This window comes from Castanea sativa, chromosome 1 (genome assembly GCF_040712315.1).
Source record: "Castanea sativa cultivar Marrone di Chiusa Pesio chromosome 1, ASM4071231v1".
NCBI classification, from domain to species: domain Eukaryota; kingdom Viridiplantae; phylum Streptophyta; class Magnoliopsida; order Fagales; family Fagaceae; genus Castanea; species Castanea sativa.
The window spans coordinates 72,398,457-72,417,781 of NC_134013.1; the positions used below are offsets into that span (position 1 = coordinate 72,398,457).

Consider the following 19,325-nt stretch of genomic DNA (forward strand, 5'->3'; position numbering starts at 1 on the left):
TTAATGAAGCAATTAATGCATCAATATTAGCAACAGATTCTGATTTGGATTGACTGCATACTTCAACCAGGGGTGGTAGATCAGAAAATATTTGACTCGATGGTTCATCTGGGAAGCTGGGATCAGCTATGCATGCAGCAAACTCTTCATTTGTAAAAGCTTCAGCATCAGCAGCAGCATCCAACCGTCTTTTTTTTGTGTTCTTGGGCCTGGGAATCTTCTTGTCCATGTGATATCACACCAGTTGTATTGAAGGTTGAGGTCTCTTCAGCGACAGCGGCAGCGGCAGTAGAAGAAAAACATCCAGAAAACCATGCAGCAAACTCTTCATCATCAGCACTAGGCATCTCAGGCTTAGGCTCAGGCTCAGGCTCAAGTGAAATCACAGCAGCATCAGTTGTATTGAAGCATGAGAACTCTTCATCAGCAGTACGTAATAGAAGAAAAAGCTCTTTTGAGACCTCTTCCGTTGGCCTCCTCACAATCTGACCCTGACCCTTTATTTAGTTTATAGATGACACAGAGGACTGTGTTAGTTCTTCCAAATTCCTGTTTTGCCAAGGAGAACTCTCGTGCATTATCCGATTAGTTTGATTAAATTTGCCCGAATGGAGATCCTTGGCCTTAAAAGAGAGCATCCTGTCGATCCCAATAACATTGCCCTGAGAATCATAGAGTCTTTTGGGCTTGCTTTTTTCAAGCCAGGTTCCGCAAGCGGCAGCCCTGCACACACGATTGCCGGTTGTTGTTTTGAGGTCGGTGAAGACGTAGAGCTTGCGTTGGAAAGTGTGTAAATGATGGTGGGTATGAGAATCATATATTTCCCATGGAGGAATTTTGCAATATATCTCCCAATCATTCACAATAAAATGAGGATTTAGATTTAGGTGAGTGTGTTGTTCAGCATCGTTGACCTTCTTCATTAAGATTTTCATCAATTCATCATTTGTAGGATCATATCGAAACCCCCACAATCTCCATTGTTTCATGAAATCAAACAATTTTCTTTCTCTTTTCTATAAACACGTAGGAAGTCTCAAACTTTGTGATGAATGTTTGAAGTCTCAAACTTTTTGATAAATGTTTGGTGAATGTAAGAAATCTCAAACTCGGAATAAAGTAAGAAACACGTAGGAAGTTTCAAACCTTTTGATGAATGTTTGAAATCTCAAACTTTTTGATGAATGTTTGGTAAATGTAAAAAATCTCAAACTCAGAATTAAGTAAGAAACACGTAAGAAGTCTCAAATTTTTTTATGAATGTTTGAAGTCTCAAACTTGGTGAATGAAAGAAGCCTCAAACTCAGAATTAAGTAAGAAATTATTTTAGGAACAAGTTAAAAATTTCGAATACCTGTGCATATATATATATATATATAGCAACGCTAGGCGGTCAATTAAAGTTAAAAGGGCGGTTAAAAATAATTATATTATATTATATATGACTGTTGTTATATATAATTATATATTATTTGTATATATTAAGAGGATTTAGAAAATTAGTTATTAATTTTTTTAGTAAAAAATACCCTTAAATTAATTAATTAATAACTTAAAAATGAGGTTAAACTAGTAAATTGACAAAAATAATAAATTTCTACTTCTACGTTAAAATACATTCTTTCCTCTAATAAACTCCTACTTTTACGTTGATTTAAATTCTTACTTCTACCCACTAACTTCCTACAAAATAGAACCACTCTTTTGTTAGTTTTAAAATTCCTCCAATCTATAAAACTCAATCTACGGATTCTTTTTTTTTTTTTACTTCATCACACCATTCTTTTTGTGATTGGAAAAAGTAGAAATCTCAAATTATAATAAATGTAAATTATTAATTTTTACCCAAAAAATAGAAAAGTTTCTGAGCACGCGCGTGAGCACATGCTTAGATCTAGTTATATATAAAATTATTACTAATATCCTAAATATACCGTAGAAGTTTCTAATATATATATATATATATATACACACACTCACACCGTAGAAGGCATATAATTATTACTAATACCTAATAAAAAGTGTGTTTCTCCAAAAAAAACAAAAAAAAACAAAAAAAACCTAAAAAAAAGCCCAAAATCAAGAGAACAATCCAAAAGAAATGGTTCACTGCTAAGGTTCTGTGGGCCGTATAATCTTTCCATATTTGAAGCCCAATACAACTCCCCTCCAAGCTTTTCTCTCTGTATTCTTTTTTCACATTCACCCTAAAACCCTCCATTCAAGCCGAAACACCACCACCACCACCTCCACCTCTGAGACTAAACCCACCATGTCAGCGAAATGGCGAGCACTACAACACCGACACCGCTACACATACAACGCCGTCGTTTTCCCAAACTCGTACACCGAGTCTTTACTCGCAGCTCTCCAAACCAACCCATCGTCAAAATTCTACGCAGAACTGAACCATCTCGTTTCTCTCAATTCCATTTACTCCCAAATCAACCACGCCAAGAAACTCGCTTCTTCCTTCAACGACTTCTTGTCAAACGCCAACTCCTCTAAACAACAACAACAACAACAACACCAACACGAGGATTCAATCCGCGAAGCCTCGCGTTTTTACTTGGAGCTCCTGTTCTTGGAAAACTCTCAGCCTCTGCACAAAACCCTCGTCTCCTCTCTCTCCAAATCCCAACACCACCACTCCCTCATCCGCGCGTCCTTCCACGCTCTCTTCCTCGAGTACGCCGGTCACCACGAGGAGCGTCGTCAGAAGAAGAAAAACCGCTTCTTCTGCGCGTCGCGCGTCGCGCTGTCGGTTTTGGGACTGCCGAGGCTAGGCTATTTGGCCGACGTGATCGAAGAATGCGCGTTGATCGTGGCTTACGACGTCGTTTCGAGCTTGAACAGCGTCGTTTCGGAGACGAAAGACTGGGCTCGGCCTTCGCCTATTGTGATGGAACAATGCCAAGAAGCTCTCTCCTGCTTGTACTACCTTTTCCAACGGTTTCCGTCACAGTTAACCGACTCGAACATTCTAGAAGCTTCTCTGACCGTTATCTTGAGTGTTCTCAACTCCATTGCCTTTTCTCGCGACTGTTTCGTCGCGGCGGGGGTCTGCTTTTTCGCTGCCCTTCAGGTCTGCTTAAACCCTCAACAACTCGCCTTATTCATCATTCGAGGTATATTCAATCGCATTACAGTTAATTCGGTTGTTTCAGTTAATGAGCTTAGGAATGTGATTGATAAGGTTCCTTATAAGGGTGATTTATGTGATGAGATAGCGAATTTCGCGGTTTTGAGTAGACTTTGTTTGATTAGAGGTGTGCTCACTGCTGTTTCGAGGGATGTGCTTAATACCCGGTTTGATGTAGAGAGAGAGAGTGATGATGGTGGTGGTGGTGGTGGTAATTGTGTTACGACTATATTGTATGATGGGATTTTGCCTGAGCTTTGTGAGTATTGTGAGAACCCGAGTGATAGTCATTTTAATTTTCACGCATTGACTGTGCTGCAGATTTGTTTGCAACAGATAAAGACGTCGGTTTTAGCTAATATTAGTGACCCGTCTGGGGATTATGAGTTGATTACGGAGGAAATGGGGGCCCGGATAATGAGAATTGTATGGAATAATTTAGAGGATCCTTTGAGTCAAACGGTGAGGCAAGTTCATCTCGTGTTTGATCTTTTCCTAGACATTCAATCTTCACTTTGTTGGTCGGAAGGTGGGGAGAGAATAAAGTCGTTTTTGGAAAAGATTACTTCGTATCTTCTTTGCTTGGGGCCGCGTTGTAAGGGTAGATATGTTCCTTTAGCTTCTCTGACAAGGAGGCTGGGGGCGAAGACTATGTTGGAGATGAGTCCTGACTTGCTGTATGAGACGATACAGGCGTATGTTGATGATGATGTTTGCTGTGCTGTAACAACGTTTTTGAAGTGTTTCCTTGAGTACTTGCGTGATGAGTGTTGGAGCAGTGAGGGTATTGCAGATGGTTATGCCGTTTATAGAGGGAATTGCTTGCCCCCGCTTTTGTATGGGCTTGGTTCTGGACTTTCAAAGCTTCGTTCGAATTTGAACACTTATGCTCTGCCTGTTATACTTGAGGTGGATGTGGATAGTATATTTACTATGCTTGCTTTTATCTCCATTGGGCCAAATGGGGCTGAAAATGGACTGTTATATCAGGAGACTGGTCTTTCAAACATGGAACTAAAGGTTGAACAGCAAGTGGCCATTTTAGTGTCATTGTTCAAGGTCTCTCGTTTACTTGCTTTGATTGAGGGGGACATTGATTGGTGCAAGAAAAATGGGGTACAGGATAAAGAGGGTGTGCTTGGATCAGATCGCTTTTCGTGTAATGCTCTTGTCTGCATAAAGGGGATTGAGGTGGAAGTCCCTGTTGAGTGGCTTGTACTGGCACTGACCCATGTTGATGAGTCACTTCGTGTAGATGCTGCTGAGTCCCTTTTCTTAAACCCCAAGACATCTAGTTTGCCTTCCCATTTAGAACTTACTCTGATGAAGGAAGCAGTGCCATTAAACATGAGGTGTTGCTCTACTGCTTTTCAGATGAAGTGGAGCAGCTTATTCAGAAAGTTCTTTTCTCGGGTTCGGACAGCCTTGGAGAGACAATTCAAGCAGGGCAGCTGGCAACCACTTGTCTATCACGGTAACACTGAAGTGCATTTTTTAAATGGAAGTGAGGAAACTACAGTTAACAGAGCGGACGATCTTTTTCATTTTATGAGGTGGTTTAGTTCTTTTCTATTTTTCTCATGTTATCCTTCTGCTCCTTACAAGAGAAAAATAATGGCCATGGACCTCTTTCTGATAATGCTTAATGTTTGGTCTATTGTGCCTTCTGACCAAGAAGACTGTAGATCTCTTACTCCTGAAAGCTGTCTCTATCCTTACAATAAAGGAATTACATTACCTGGTTCAACTTTGTTGTTAGTTGGGTCGATAGTAGATAGTTGGGACAGGCTAAGAGAGAATTCTTTTCGTATATTGCTACATTTTCCTACCCCACTTCCTGGAATTTCATGTGAAGGCATGGTCCAGAAAGTAATTGCTTGGGCTAAGATATTAGTTTGCAGTCCACGTGTGAGAGAAAGTGATGCAGGATCTCTGACTTTACGGTTTATATTTAGGAAGTATGTTTTGGAGCTGGGATGGATTGTCAATGTATCAATTAATCTTGTCTGTTTTTGTTCACAGCCTGAACTAGTAAGTGGAGATGATCAGACTGGCAAATCTAGGCATCCTGTCATAGAATATATGAAATCTCTTATAGATTGGTTAAATGTTACTGTGGAGGAGGGAGAGAGGGACCTGCCTGAAGCATGCAAGAACAGCTTTGTTCATGGTGTATTACTTGCTCTGCGGTATACTTTTGAGGAATTGGATTGGAATTCTGATGTAGTCTTGACTAGCTTCTTAGAGATGAGATATTTATTGGAGAAACTCTTGGAGCTCATCATGAGAATAACTTCTTTGGCACTTTGGGTGGTTTCTGCAGATGCTTGGTATCTTCCAGAAGACATGGATGAGATGGTAGATGATGATAATTTCCTGTTTGAGGTTTCAAATGATGTGGATGTGCAGGCACATTCTTCAGACCATGAAGATAAAAGTTCAAAAGTTGTCCAGGATGCCAGACCGTCAGACCAAATAGTTATGGTTGGTTGCTGGCTTGCTATGAAAGAGGTACTTTCCTTATTGGCTGCCTGCTTCGTTTTTGTGTTTGCTCATGGCATGCATGTTTTTGATCATTTCTCTGGTGGTAAACAGTTGTTTTTAAAATTTTAAAACACAATTCATAGGATGATGTCCACGAAATGCCTAGGCATACGACATATGTGTTCAGGCTTGTTAGATTTCTTGAGTTATACTGTTGAAGACTGCTATCTTCAATTGTAATATATATTTTTTTATCAGGTGAGTCTTCTTTTGGGAACCATCATAAGAAAGATACCTTTACCAAGTAGCGGTGCTTCAGATACGTTAGAGTCTGGGGTCCCCCGTTCTGATGCTGACTCTTCGCTGATGACAGAATCTGATGCAATGCTTGATGTGAAACAACTTGAAGAAATTGGGAGCCACTTCTTAGAAGTCCTTCTGAAGATGAAGCATAATGGTGCAATTGATAAGACGAGGGCTGGATTTACAGCTCTTTGCAACCGTTTACTTTGTTCAAATGATCCAACGTATGTTTCCATTTGATTTTTTTATTTTTTTTACTGGTAGTTGCATTATGATCTCATATTTTATTTCTTGCCTTGGACACACCTATTTATGGGGGAATTATTTCACACACACATATAGACAACAGAAAGAGCATATGATTCTAATAGGAAAATTTGGGCTATAATATGTTTTACTATAGTCCCTCTAAGTTTGGTGTTGCTGCCTTTTTTGTCCCCCTAAGTTTCCGAATTTGTAATTAATCCCTTTAACTCTTGAATGACTGTCATTTTAGTCCCTCTAGATTCAAAATTTGTAATTAACCCCATGAGCTTATGATTTGCTTTCACTTTGGTCCCTCAAGTTTAATTTCCAACCCCCCCCAAAGTTTTGAATCAAAACATCGTTTTGGAATAGTTAATGAAACCCATTGGAAGGGTAAAATCAACTACAATTTGAGATTTTAGGGGGTCAACTTCATATTTTGATACTTAGGGACCAAAATGACAGTAGCATTAAAGGTAGAGAATGTAATTTAGTCCAGAAAATGTTATATTGCAAATCAATTACTCCATTCTGGCTAATACTGTATTGCCCCCCACCCAACTTTTTTTTTTCCCCTTCTTTACTGAATAAACTGCAGTAATTTCCATCTCATTTTGAGATGAAGGATTGCTAACGAGCAATGGTGGTTGGAGTGGCAAGTTGAGTTGACTATTATGGCATTATTTTCAGTTTTTAATTTATCTAGAATTTAACCAGACATACATGCAGGATGCAGCTGTATCTGCATTTCCTCATTTGCTTTGTCTTAGACCTGAGTAATGTGTGATACTCAGGAAATATGTTGGAGTAATGTGTGAAGAAAACAGATTGCAGTGTCCTGTGATGGGATTACTTTGTTCCTTCTGAATGTAATTGAATTTACTCACTGTTCAATTAGCTTTCTTTTAAGGTGCATAACTTGAATTGGGGCAAATTAATTCTTAGTTGGATTCTTAGTCATGATGGAATTTTAGATTGCCAAAACATCAAGTGTTATTCTTTTGGAAAAGAAATACAAATAAACTTGTATCAATAAAGCCTTAATGCTAACATAAAGGAATCAATTATTCCGAGTATATATGTGGCCGACCTCAAAACTCCCCCTCATGTCTTCTGAAATCAACCCTTGAGGCCCGGCTACCTCGAATTAGCCAGAAATACTGTTTTAGTTTTTTATGTATTAGGATTAGTATGGGGGGATTCCGTAGTTTCTTTATTGAATCTAAGTTGTTTCAGTTCGTGGTTGAGGAAGGAGGGAATGTTTTCTCCCTTAAGATCTTTGAACGGGGCAAATACCATATGCAATCGGTGTTTATGGGCAAGGGTGCAGCGCTTTGGACTTTGCGGAATCTGGAACACATTGTGATTGGGGCTAGCTCTAAGCAATTCTTCACTCTTAGGGAAGGTGCTACTGCGTACACTTTGCAACGGGGGTCCAATTCTTTTGGGCAGTTTGTATCAGTGACAGAGCTTAAGGTTGGTGGGCGGCGGCGAAATATCATTATTCCAGCCGGTAAATTACAACAAGGATGGAGAACTTTTGGGATTGAATTACAAAGGATGTTGGAACCTGCTCAATATGCGTTGGGTGGGTTGAAGTTTGTACCGTATAGATTTAAGCAGAGCCCAATACATCATCCTACCAGGTCATTTGTGGATGTTGTTAAAGATCCAGTGCAGGCAATGTTGAAATATGATCAGCAGCCCCTTAACAAAGATAAGATTAAGGCTGGTTTCGTGATGAATAACGAGGAGATTCCAGGTGACAAATCTCACACTCAGTTGTAGTTTCGAAACTCAGCCGGGTAGTTTTCATCGTGCCCATGGGTGGTGGTGAGGGTGGAGTAGGTGATATTAATGGCAAGAATAAAATTGAGGAGAAAATCCTGGAAGGAATTAATTGCAAAAATCCTTTGAAGACTAGTTTGAATTCAAAAATGGTTGAGTTTGGAAAGTTGCGTGATTTTAGGAAGGGACGTTGGCTGGGGAGAGGGCTGACAGTGAGTGTGAATGAATATGGGAAGAGGCGGGTATCTTGGGATGCTGTTAAGGGAGGTCAACAAACTGGCAAATGGGTACCAAGGAAGGCTGATACTAATAACGCAGTGGGTTTGAGCCCATCCAAGAGGAATGCCTCAGCCTTGTTGGGTAATAAAGAAACTAGTTTGGGCCTGGGTCTGATAAGCCCAGCTATCTTTGAGATTGGAGAAAGTTCTCATAGTGGCCCACGGGCTCTGGAGTCCTCTGATCAGAATGGGTTTACAACAAGCTCAGGTAGTACTGAGATCATTGTCCCGAAGGAGGTTAGGTGCTCAAGGGCCAAACCCATCGCATCGGAGCTTCCCGCAACGTCGTCGAAGGTCTCGGTGCTCACACCCAAGATATCGGAGCAAGTTGTGATGACGCCGAAGGCTCCGATGGTTATAACCACCACCTCGGAGCAACCTAAGATGTCGTCGATGGTATCGATCGATGTAGCGGTGACGGAGTTTGAACATACCGTTGCTCAACTTAGTTCGAAGCGACTAGCGCCGCCTCCCACTGAGCCGACAGGTCCGGCGGCGGTGGCCCAAGTCTCCCACGAACAGGTGTCGATGACCAGTACGCAGTGTGAGTCGAGATTGGTGCCGGAGGTGTCATCGGTCATGATATTGGAACAGGTAATGAATCTGGATGATCCGATTGTGTCGGAGCTGGTGTCTTTGTCTTCTTCAGTGGACTCAGAGGAAGGGGATGAGGATTTCATTGTTTTTGAAGGTTCGGTTTTTTGACCTTGTGGGAGTTCCATTACCCTGGCCCATCTATTACGGACTTGATTGGAGACTTGGATAAGTCTTTGGGGTAACTCCAAAGATTGGATAGTACAAATGCGTGATGGTCGGCAATTAGTGCTCCCACTGTCACTATACCGTTCTCCAGAATGTATGTCAGTTTGCTCAAGTTTAGAGGGAGAGGGTGTACCAAGTAATGTTTCTTGTACAAATGAAGGGAAGAGGGTTAATTGGGCGTATGAGAGTGAGGGGTTAGTGGATTCCTTGACCGTGGTTCCCGGGTAAGTGAGTGAGCCGTGGGAGTCCGATGTAAGGTTGAGGTCTTGTGAGGGAGGTGATGAGCCTTTAGTTGTGGTTCCTTTGGCTACCGAAGGGCCGTTGGAGTTGGAGTCTAGTCCTTTGAAGGAGATTGGGTGTAAGGAGTGTGTGGATAATTGCCATCTATCGCAATGGGTAACCAATAGGATAAAGGCTTTCAAGAAATCTATGGGAACTTCAATCGGAAGGTTTTGAGGAGCAAATTACATGTGTCCGTTATTAGCCATAGAGGCCAGAAAAAGAAAGGCAAAAACTTGTGGTGGGTGGTCGAAGATGTTGGTTAAGTCCCATTTAAAGGCCGAGGGGGAGCTGAAGAATTTGCTGTCATCTTAAAATGTTGAGACTGATAAAAAAAAAGTGAGGGGTGCAAGTACTGATCGGGCGGTTGTGTTTTATCAATTAAGGTGAAGATAATTTCTTGGAACGTTAGAGGGTTGAATGAAAGCAAGGGATAAAAGGCTCGTGTTAGAAACTTGATTAGGAAATGGGGGCCAGATGTGGTTTGTCTTCAAGAAACCAAAATGGGGCTGATTAATAGAGCCGTGATTCGTAGCTTGTGGGGTGGACATCATGTTGATTGGTCTTATTTAGGTTCATGTGGTGCTTTTGGTGGTGTGTTAGTGATGTGGGACACTCGGGTAGTGAATAAAATGGAGGAAGCAGTGGGGAGATTTTCGGTTTCTTGTAAGTTTACAAGTGTGTCAGATCAGTTTGTATGGGCGTTTACGGGTGTTTATGGGCCTAATTTATACCGAGATAGGAGATTATTATGGGAGGAACTTTGCGGCTTGAATAGCTGGTGGAGCGTCCCATGGTGTGTGGGTGGGGACTTTAATGTGGTTAGATTCCCTTCTGAACGATTGGGGTCTACTTCTTTCACTACTGCTATGAGGGATTTTTCTAACTTTATCTCAGAACAGGGTCTTATTGATCTGCCACTGCAAGGAGGTACCTTCACTTGGTCTAATTCTAGAGAAGCTGCTTCGAAGGCTAGGCTAGACAGATTTTTGTTTTCTGCAGATTGGGAGGATAAATTTCCAACAGTTTCTCAAAGACGGCTGTCTAAATTGTGCTCAGATCATTTTCCAATTGTCCTTGAGGGTGGATCTTTTCAGAGAGGGAGTATGCCATTTAGATTTGAGAATATGTGGCTAAAGGATGAAGGTTTTGTGGATAGGGTACGGTCATGGTGGGATTCCTACCAAGTTCACGGTGCGCCGAGTTTTATTCTGGCTAATAAATTAAAGCTCCTTAAAAATGACTTGAAAAGATGGAATGTGGAGGGGTTTGGTCATGTGGATGTTCGGATTAGAAATTTGTGGAAGGAACTTAGTGTTCTAGAGAGTAGAGAGGAGAATCAGGGATTATCAGCGGAGGAAAGGGTGGATATGGGAAGAATTCGTGATGACTTAGAGAAAGCTACCCTGTTGGAAGAAATTTGTTGGAGGCAGAAATCTAGAGTTCTTTGTGTTAGGGAAGGAGACAGGAATACTAAGTTTTTCCATCGTATAGCTAATTCTCACAGGAGGGTTAATTCTATTGATAGGCTTATGGTGGATGGGGTGTTGTCTTCGGACCCTGCTGCTATAGCAAACTGTATCTCTCAATTCTATAGGCAACTTTACTTTGAGGATATGGCTCACAGTCCGGTTTTAGATGATGTGGACTTTTCTAGCATCTCGGTGGAAGATGCGAGTTGGCTAGATAGGCCTTTTGAGGAAGATGAGGTGTTTGAGGTGATCCATGACTTTAATGGTGATAAGGCACCTGGCCCGGATGGCTTTTCCATGACATTCTTTCAATCTTGTCAGTGTTTTGAAAACTCGAAATTATGGCCGTATTCCACAATTTCCATACTCGCGGTGTTTGAGAAGAGTCTTAATGCTTCATTCCTAGCCCTTATTCCTAAGAAAGTGGATGCTGTGGAGGTAAAGGATTATCGGCCTATCAGCTTAGTTGGTGGGGTGTATAAGATTATTTCTAAGGTTTTGGCTAATAGGCTTCGTAGGGTGGCGCATGGAATTATTTCAGGTTCACAAAATGCTTTTGTGAAGGGCGTACGTATTTTGATTCCGTCTTGATTGCTTCGAATGTATTGATAGTAGATTGAAGTCGTGAGTTCCGGTGTGCTTTGTAAGTTGGATGTGGAGAAGGCATATGATCATGTGAGTTGGGATTTTTTATTGTATATGCTACGCCGTTGTGGTTTCTCGAAAATGGAGAAATTGGATAAGGTATTGCATTTCAACCGTAAAGTTTTCCATTTTAATCAATGGTAGCCCAACCGATTTCTTTGGAAGTTCTAGGGGCTCGGCAAGTGGGATCCTTTATCCCCATTGTTGTTTGATATTGTGATGGAGGCATTAAGTCGTATGTTGGATGTGGCTGCCTCCACTCGGGCAATTCTCGAGGGCTTTTCTCGTGGGCAATACGGCTGGTCCGTCGCTGATGGTGTCTCACCTTCTATTTGCAGATGACACTTTGATTTTTTGTGATGCCGAACCTTCTCGCATTGCTAATTTGAGGGCGATTCTTGCTAGATTTCGAGGAGGTGTCCGGGCTTCGTATTAACTTAGGGAAATCTCGAGCCTGGTACCCGTTGGTGGCGTATCCAATTTGGAGGATTTGGTTGGTCCGTTGGGGTGTGGGCGGGTCTTCTCTCGCCCTTGAAATATTTGGGCCTTCCTTTAGGTGCAAAATTTAAGGACTTATCTGTTTGGAACCCGATTCTTGAGAGAATGGAGAGGAGATTAGCTGGTTGGAAGAGAATGTATTTATCTAAAGGGGGTAAGGTGACACTCATTAAAAGCTCATTATCGTCTTTACCTACATACTTTCTTTCCCTACTTCCTTTACCGGGGAAGGTGGCCAAGCGTATGGAGAAATTCAGAGACTGTTTGTGGGATGGGATTGGTGGTGAACCTAAAATTCATTTAGTTAATTGGGCCAAGGTTTGTAGGCCTTTGCAGGATGGGGGGTTGGGTATAAGACAGTTGGGTAACTTTAATTCTGCCTTACTAGGTAAATGGTTGTGGAGGTATGGAACCGAGACTGATGCTTTATGGAGGAGGGTTATAGAGGCAAAATATGGGAATATTTGGGGTGGTTGGTGTTCGAAGAAAGTGACAAGTCCCTATGGGGTAAGCTTGTGGAGATATATTAGAAGTGGCTGGTTGAACTTCTCTAAACTCCTGGTTTATGATGTGGGGGAAGGTACTAGAGTGAAATTTTGGAAGCATGTGTGGTGTGGGGATTGTACTCTCCAAGAGGCCTTTCCGAGCTTTATTGTATTAGTAGGTCCAAGGACTCCTCGTTGGCTGAAGTTATGGGGTGGTCTCGCCGGGAGGTTTCACGGAATGTGCTATTTCGTCGTCCTCCACAAGATTGGGAAGAAGAAGCCTTTGATCGGTTTATGGGGCTACTCTACTCCTCGTCAGTGAGAGGGTTTGGACCAGATAAGGTTTGTTGGAAGTCTGCAAGGAATACAGGATTTGAGGTTAGAGATTATTACAGTTCCTTCTATCCTCATATTCCTGTTTCCTTTCCATGGAAAATGATATGGCAATCGAAGGCTCCTCCAAGGGTAGCCTTCTTTTCTTGGTCTGCTTCCTTAGGTAAGATCTTAACAACAGACAACCTTCGTAAAAGACGAGTGATTGTGCTTGACTGGTGTTTTATGTGTAAGAGGTGTGGGGAGTCAGTGGATCATCTTCTACTTTATTGCACCATAGCTTGGGAGCTGTGGTCTTTGGTTTTTCTGCTTGTTTGGTATTCAGTGGGTTATGCCTCGTACTGTTCTTGAGGTGTTTGAGGCTTGGCAAGGAAAGTTTGCGAGACATCGTCACATTGATATTTGGAAGTTGGTACCTCACTGCTTGATTTGGTGCATTTGGCGAGAGAGGAATGCTAGAAGTTTTGAGGGTTGCGAACGCTCTTTGTTGGAGATTAAGTCTTTTTTCTTACACACTCTCTTCGAATGGAGTGTGGTTTTTTCTCATTTTTCCTGTTCTTCCTTCTCTATTTTTCTTGACCGTTGTTCTCTTGTTTCATGATTTCTGCATCATTAGTACATCCCCAATGTACTCGGTTTGGCAATTCCTTTATTATTATTAATAATACTCTTACGTTATTTATCAAAAAAAAAATATGTGGCCGACCTTGACTAATTTTTTGAGGATCTTTAGCCAACCCTAAAAAATTTGGGACTAAAGCTTTGTTGTTGTTGCATTACTCTTTTGGAAAATAAATAGAAATAAACTTGAATCAACTAAGCCTTAATGTTAACATAAAGGAATCAATTATTATACATGTGGCCGACCCTCACTAATTTTTTGAGGATTTATAGCCAACCCCAAAAAATTTGGGACTAAAGCTTTGTTTTTGTTGTATTACTCCCAAGCTTTTGCACTGTGTTTGGAGAGTCTTGATTCGTATTAAAGATTTTATTTGATATCACTATTTAGATTATCCTTTAGTCAAATCCCATTCTCCATGTTAGGTGGGGTTGAATTTATTCAGAGGTTGTTGGTGGTTGAAATCTCTTTTTTATTTGAATATTGAGGAAATCTATTCTAAAATAGTGTGTCTCTTCTCAGACTCTGTAAGTTGACAGAATCTTGGATGGAGCAACTTATGGAAAGAACTGTAGCCAAGGGACAAATTGTGGATGACTTATTAAGGAGAAGTGCAGGCATTCCTGCTGCATTTACTGCTCTATTTCTCTCAGAGCCAGAAGGTGCACCAAAGAAGCTTCTACCACGAGCACTGCGATGGCTAATTGATGTAGCTAATGGGTCTTTGCTGAATCCGAATGAAACCAATGGAACAAATGGTGACTCATGTATAATTTTGTCAACAAAACGAAACCAAGAAACCAAGTCTGCAATGCAACCTGAGATAATTGAGAGTGAAAAGACCTCAAAAATCCGACATGAGGGTCTAGTTCCTACAGTACATGCATTCAATGTCCTTAGAGCTGCTTTCAATGACACTAATCTGGCTACTGATACTTCAGGGTTCTCCGCTGAGGCTCTTATTATTTCTATTCGCTCCTTCTCTTCGCCATACTGGGAGGTACGGAACAGTGCTTGTCTGGCATACACTGCTTTAGTTCGTCGCATGATTGGATTCCTTAATATTCAAAAACGAGAATCAGTACGACGTGCGTTAAGTGGGCTTGAATTTTTTCATAGGTATGGTTTCTAAATTTAACGTCTCTTTTCTTCCATTTGCAGCATTTGTTACTTGGATTTAGTATTTCCAGATACTTTACTAAGTGGGTCATCAAGATAGAATTCTTTATACACATTTTCTGGAAAGATTCCCTTTTTAGGATATTTAAAGTTGATGTCAATATGACCTTTATATTCTACTTGTTGGTGTTTATGTAACTTGGGTAGGATTTTAGGGACCAGAGATTGATAGACCAAAAGATTCTAGTATCAAGAAAAATGCTTTTTTAAGATATGATTTTTAAATTAATGTTTCTTCATTCAGCAAGAAAGGCTCGAAAACACAAGCTACAAGGCCTTAATTTAAGCCTAATTGGTTGAAATCGAAAGATATTGAAGGTGAAAGAAATCCTTTAAATTTGGGGAAAAAAAAACTTCCAAAACTTCTTTGTTACAGGGCTCCTTTGTGAGTGGCACTGCACTTTTTAAGCTTATGAGTTAATACACAATCATAATCACATAAGAGTTATTCTTAGCACACAGGACAAATGTTGGAGTGGGAGGGGTGGGAGAAGGACAACATTTTCATCATGCTTAAGGCTATGATGTAAAATGGCTGTTCTGGGGATTGTTTTACTGTAAAAGAAGCTGAAAGAAATGAAATGAATAAAAGAAACAATATTGGATTACAAGAGATGGTATTTATTTTGCATTAATCTTATTAGTCCTATTGAAAAATTAATCTTATTACTGAGAATGCAATGTCTAAGCGTTTGCATCAATTGGTAATATATATAGTTACGACAAGTTCTTGTTTTATTGGAACCTGTTTGGTTATGTGGAAGTATGGGGGAAAGGAATAGGTTGAGAAGGGTTAGTTGCTTTGTTTGTTTACTTATCGATTTTTTTATTCCTGAATATTTTTGAGCTCCTTCAGTACCAAATGAAGGGGAGACTACAGTCTTATTGTTTGCTGCAAAGGATACTTTCCTGCAATGTTCAATTACCCAAATAGTTGTTGGTTTGTAAATTGTCTTTAAACTAGTCAGCCTGGTCATCCAGCTCTGTATTTTGGAAGAACTGGATACTATCTTTATTTTGGATTTGTTTGCATAGTAATTAGGATAGTTGTATGAAAGCTTAATTTGACCATGCAGAGAGATGTCTACTTGGTTAACTGTGTCAATTTTTAAAATATGCATTACTTGATTTGAAATTTGAGACAAAAACATAAAATTCTGGGGTAGGCAGTGGATTGCCAAATTTGGTTGACGAGTTATGGTTGTTGGGTAGCAAAGAAAAAACATATGATAGGTTGAGGAATTACAAAAAATATAAGAAAAATGGCAATGTAAAAATTTGTTAGATGTTTTCCTCTTTGATCCTTGTTATTCATTGATAGTGATACACCTGTGTCCTTTTTACGGTGGTCTCTGTCCTGAGTCTAGTGATGACAATGTTGTTGGCAGCTTTAACTTTTATAGTTGTATGTGTGACATACATGATCTTTAGATCAATAAAAGTTTGAATGTTTTTACCCCTTCATATTTTTCTGTAGCAGTTGTTATTTGTATTCTCCAGCATGTCTAAGGTCTAATGATAACCCTTGAAATATTTAATCAACTGTGCTGTTTATGATTAGGGAGTTATGAATATGATCTGTGGGGGGAATTAGTATTAGGAGCTGTTATTTGTTAGGAGCATAATACATCGTCTGAGTTTTACATTCTGAGGGTAAAAATTTTAAATTATAACTTTAGTGCTGGCACCAAGTTGTTGTTTACATACAGTAATATCTTCTGTTTAACAAGAAATTCAATTTACTTGTTTGAAGGTACCCCTCATTGCATACATTTGTATTCAATGAACTGAAAGTTGCAACTGAGATGCTTGGTGATGTGTCATCTGGGCATTCAGAATCTGACCTGGCAAATGTTGTGCACCCAAGTTTGTGCCCGTTACTGATACTTTTGTCCAGGCTCAAGCCTTCAACAATTGCAAGTGAGACTGGAGATGAGCTTGACCCTTTCCTGTTCATGCCATTCATCAGGAAGTGTTCAACCCAAAGCAATCTACGAGTCAGAGTTCTGGCATCCAGAGCTTTAACTGGTCTTGTTTCTAATGAAAAGTTGCCAATTGTCCTTCACAATATAGCCTCTGAGTTGCCTTTTGTAGAAAACCAACTTGCAGAATCATCTGTTTCATCCATTTCATTGCACATGACCCTCGGTTCTCACCATGCTTCCTTTAATTCAATACATGGAATACTATTGCAGTTAATTTCTCTTCTAGATATGAATTGTAGAAATCTTGCAGATTTTTCTAAGAAAGATCAGATTCTTGGTGACTTAATCCAAGTTCTTGTGGCTCGTTCATGTATTGGGAGCCCCAGATGGTGCCCTTGCCCCATTCTCAACACCTCTTTCTTGAGGGTTTTGGATCACATGCTTAGTATTGCAAGAACATTCAGTATGAGCAAAAAAATTTATGCCATTAGGAACCTACTATTGAAGTCATCGACAGAATGCTTAGATGTTGAAGCTTCTTATGGGTTGTCGTATTATGATCCCACTATAGCAGAACTTCGTGAGCAAGCAGCTATGTCCTATTTTAGTTGTGTGTTTCAAGCATCAAAGGAAGTGTCTGAAGAGTTCCAGATGCCGCGGAGATGTCCAACACTTGATTCAAAATTGTTGAAGATACCTGAAATGGAGAATCCTTTTGCTGGACTCCAGGAAAGGTTGATCCGCTCCTTGTCAGACACATCATATGAAGTTCGAGTTACAACATTGAAGTGGCTACTTAAATTCGTGAAAGCAATAGAATCTGGTAGTGAGGTCCATGATCTTTCAAGTGGTGAGATTATGATCATTAAGAATTGGACCAAAACGTCTCTCCATGAAACAATGATAAAACTCTTAGACTCGGAAAAGAATAATAGATGCACATATTACATTCTAAGGATTCTTTTTGCTTGGAACTGGCTTCAGTTTCAGAAACATGGTGATGGTAAATGCACTCAAACATTTTATATAGGTGGGATGGATTATGATTCTTTGTTTCAGTTTTGGGATAAGTTAATTTCCTTGTACAAACTCGCAAGACATTCAAAGACTCGGGAAACACTCATCTGTTGCATGGGAGTATGTGTAAAGCAATTTTCTGGTTTATTTATGAGCATTGTGGGATTAAGAATATTCGTTGAACATTGCGAATCTGATAAATTGGAAAGATCAGCTCGCTTGTATGATTGCATCATTTTTTTCACAAGCCTAATCAAACAACATGGTGCCTCTTCTGAGCCAGTAAGCATGCGGAAGGCTGCAGCAGAATCAGTGATAGCATCCGGATTGTTGGAACAAGCTGTGGTTATTGATTCTTCTGTACTAAATAATCAAATCCCACGTAAGGATTTACGCTCTCATTTTGAACCAAATGAGGCTGTCAATATGTATGCTCATCAAATACTGGATATATGGTTCACTTGTATCCAGTTGCTAGAGGATGAGGATGATGGGATCAGGCAGAGGCTTGCCTTGGATGTTCAGAAGTGTTTTACTTTGGAGAGATGTGGAAGATGCTCTCATGCTGGAAAGGTTCCAAACCAAGTGGAGAAAGTAATAGCATTGTGTTTTGACCATCTGTCTTCTACCTTTGGTCTCTGGATTGAGTACTTTGATTATCTTTCGCAGTGGGTACTAAATGCAGCTAGTTATGCTATACCCAAAGGAGATCTTGTGAGACGGGTCTTTGACAAGGAAATTGATAATCATCATGAAGAGAAGCTTTTGCTAAGTCAAATTTGCTGTTCCCATTTGGAGAATCTTCCAGTTTCAAAATCTTGGGCAGTAAATATCTCAGACAAAGAGGGCATGAGAAGTTATTTACACAACTGCAGACACAGGTTTTGCCATCAGTTGATCTCATTTGCCAAGGACCATGTGGAGAAACAGGGAGGCGCTGATTGGATAGGAGGTGTTGGCAACCACAAGGATGCTTTTCTACCTCTGTATGCAAATTTGCTTGGCTTTTATTCCCTCTCAAACATCATTCTCAATGAAAAAGCTGGGGATGGTAGGCATCTATTATCTGATGTTGTTGAACTTGGTAGAACTATTACTCCATTCCTTAGGAACCCTTTGATTTTTAACCTGTATTTGTTAGTTGTTAAATTACATGAGAAAAATGTTAGTAGGATTCCTGACCACTTGATCCCTGAATTCAGAGACGGCTGTATCTGGGATAGTTTTGAACCTTATTTTCTTCTTAGGTAAGATCTTTGTAGATGCAAGATTCATATTCTAGTCAATTATAGGGGCCTTTGGAGTTTTTGAGAAATGTAGCTATGGAAATTTTGAGGGAAGTCATAATAATGTATTGTAAATTTCAGCTGTGCCGTACAATTTGTCTGTACAACATTCAACTTTTTTTGTGAGGATCACCTTAACATATTAAACAGGCTTTTTATAAAAGCTGAGGTTTTGTGGGTGTTGTATGAGATTATGTTTTATCATTTTTGCTCTCCCCTTAGGGTGCCAAACTAGAAAATCTGACACTATTATCACTATCCTTATTCTTTTGACATATAATTGGAGATTTTTTTTATATATCTACGCTCATAGAACTTGACAAGTTCTGCAAGTGCCTTCCAGTGCTGGGCTATTATGTTATGCCGAAGAGAGATGGCCTACATAAAATTAATCGTTTATGATATATAATGAGGCATCCATATTATATAGATGTTAGTAGATATAGTAAATAGTATATATTCTATGCGTTATAGTTTTCAAATTATAATAATAATAATAATAATAACACGAGAAGAGAGACACAGAGAGCATTAAATATTTTTAATCTTGAATCCATTAAAGTTTCAAATGAAAGATGCAG

At 40.0% G+C, this 19,325-nt stretch overlaps 1 protein-coding gene across 1 annotated transcript; it reads left to right on the forward strand.

Annotated features, from left to right (window-relative positions):
- The first annotated feature begins 2,221 nt into the window (after positions 1-2,221).
- On the forward strand, positions 2,222-18,907 carry LOC142621603 (uncharacterized). Its single transcript, XM_075794900.1, has 4 exons — positions 2,222-5,653; positions 5,885-6,153; positions 13,860-14,456; positions 16,270-18,907. The coding sequence occupies exons 1-4, from the start codon at positions 2,273-2,275 to the stop codon at positions 18,707-18,709; spliced, it is 6,687 nt and encodes a 2,228-aa protein (XP_075651015.1). The 5' UTR covers positions 2,222-2,272; the 3' UTR covers positions 18,710-18,907.
- Positions 18,908-19,325: the final 418 nt, after the last annotated feature.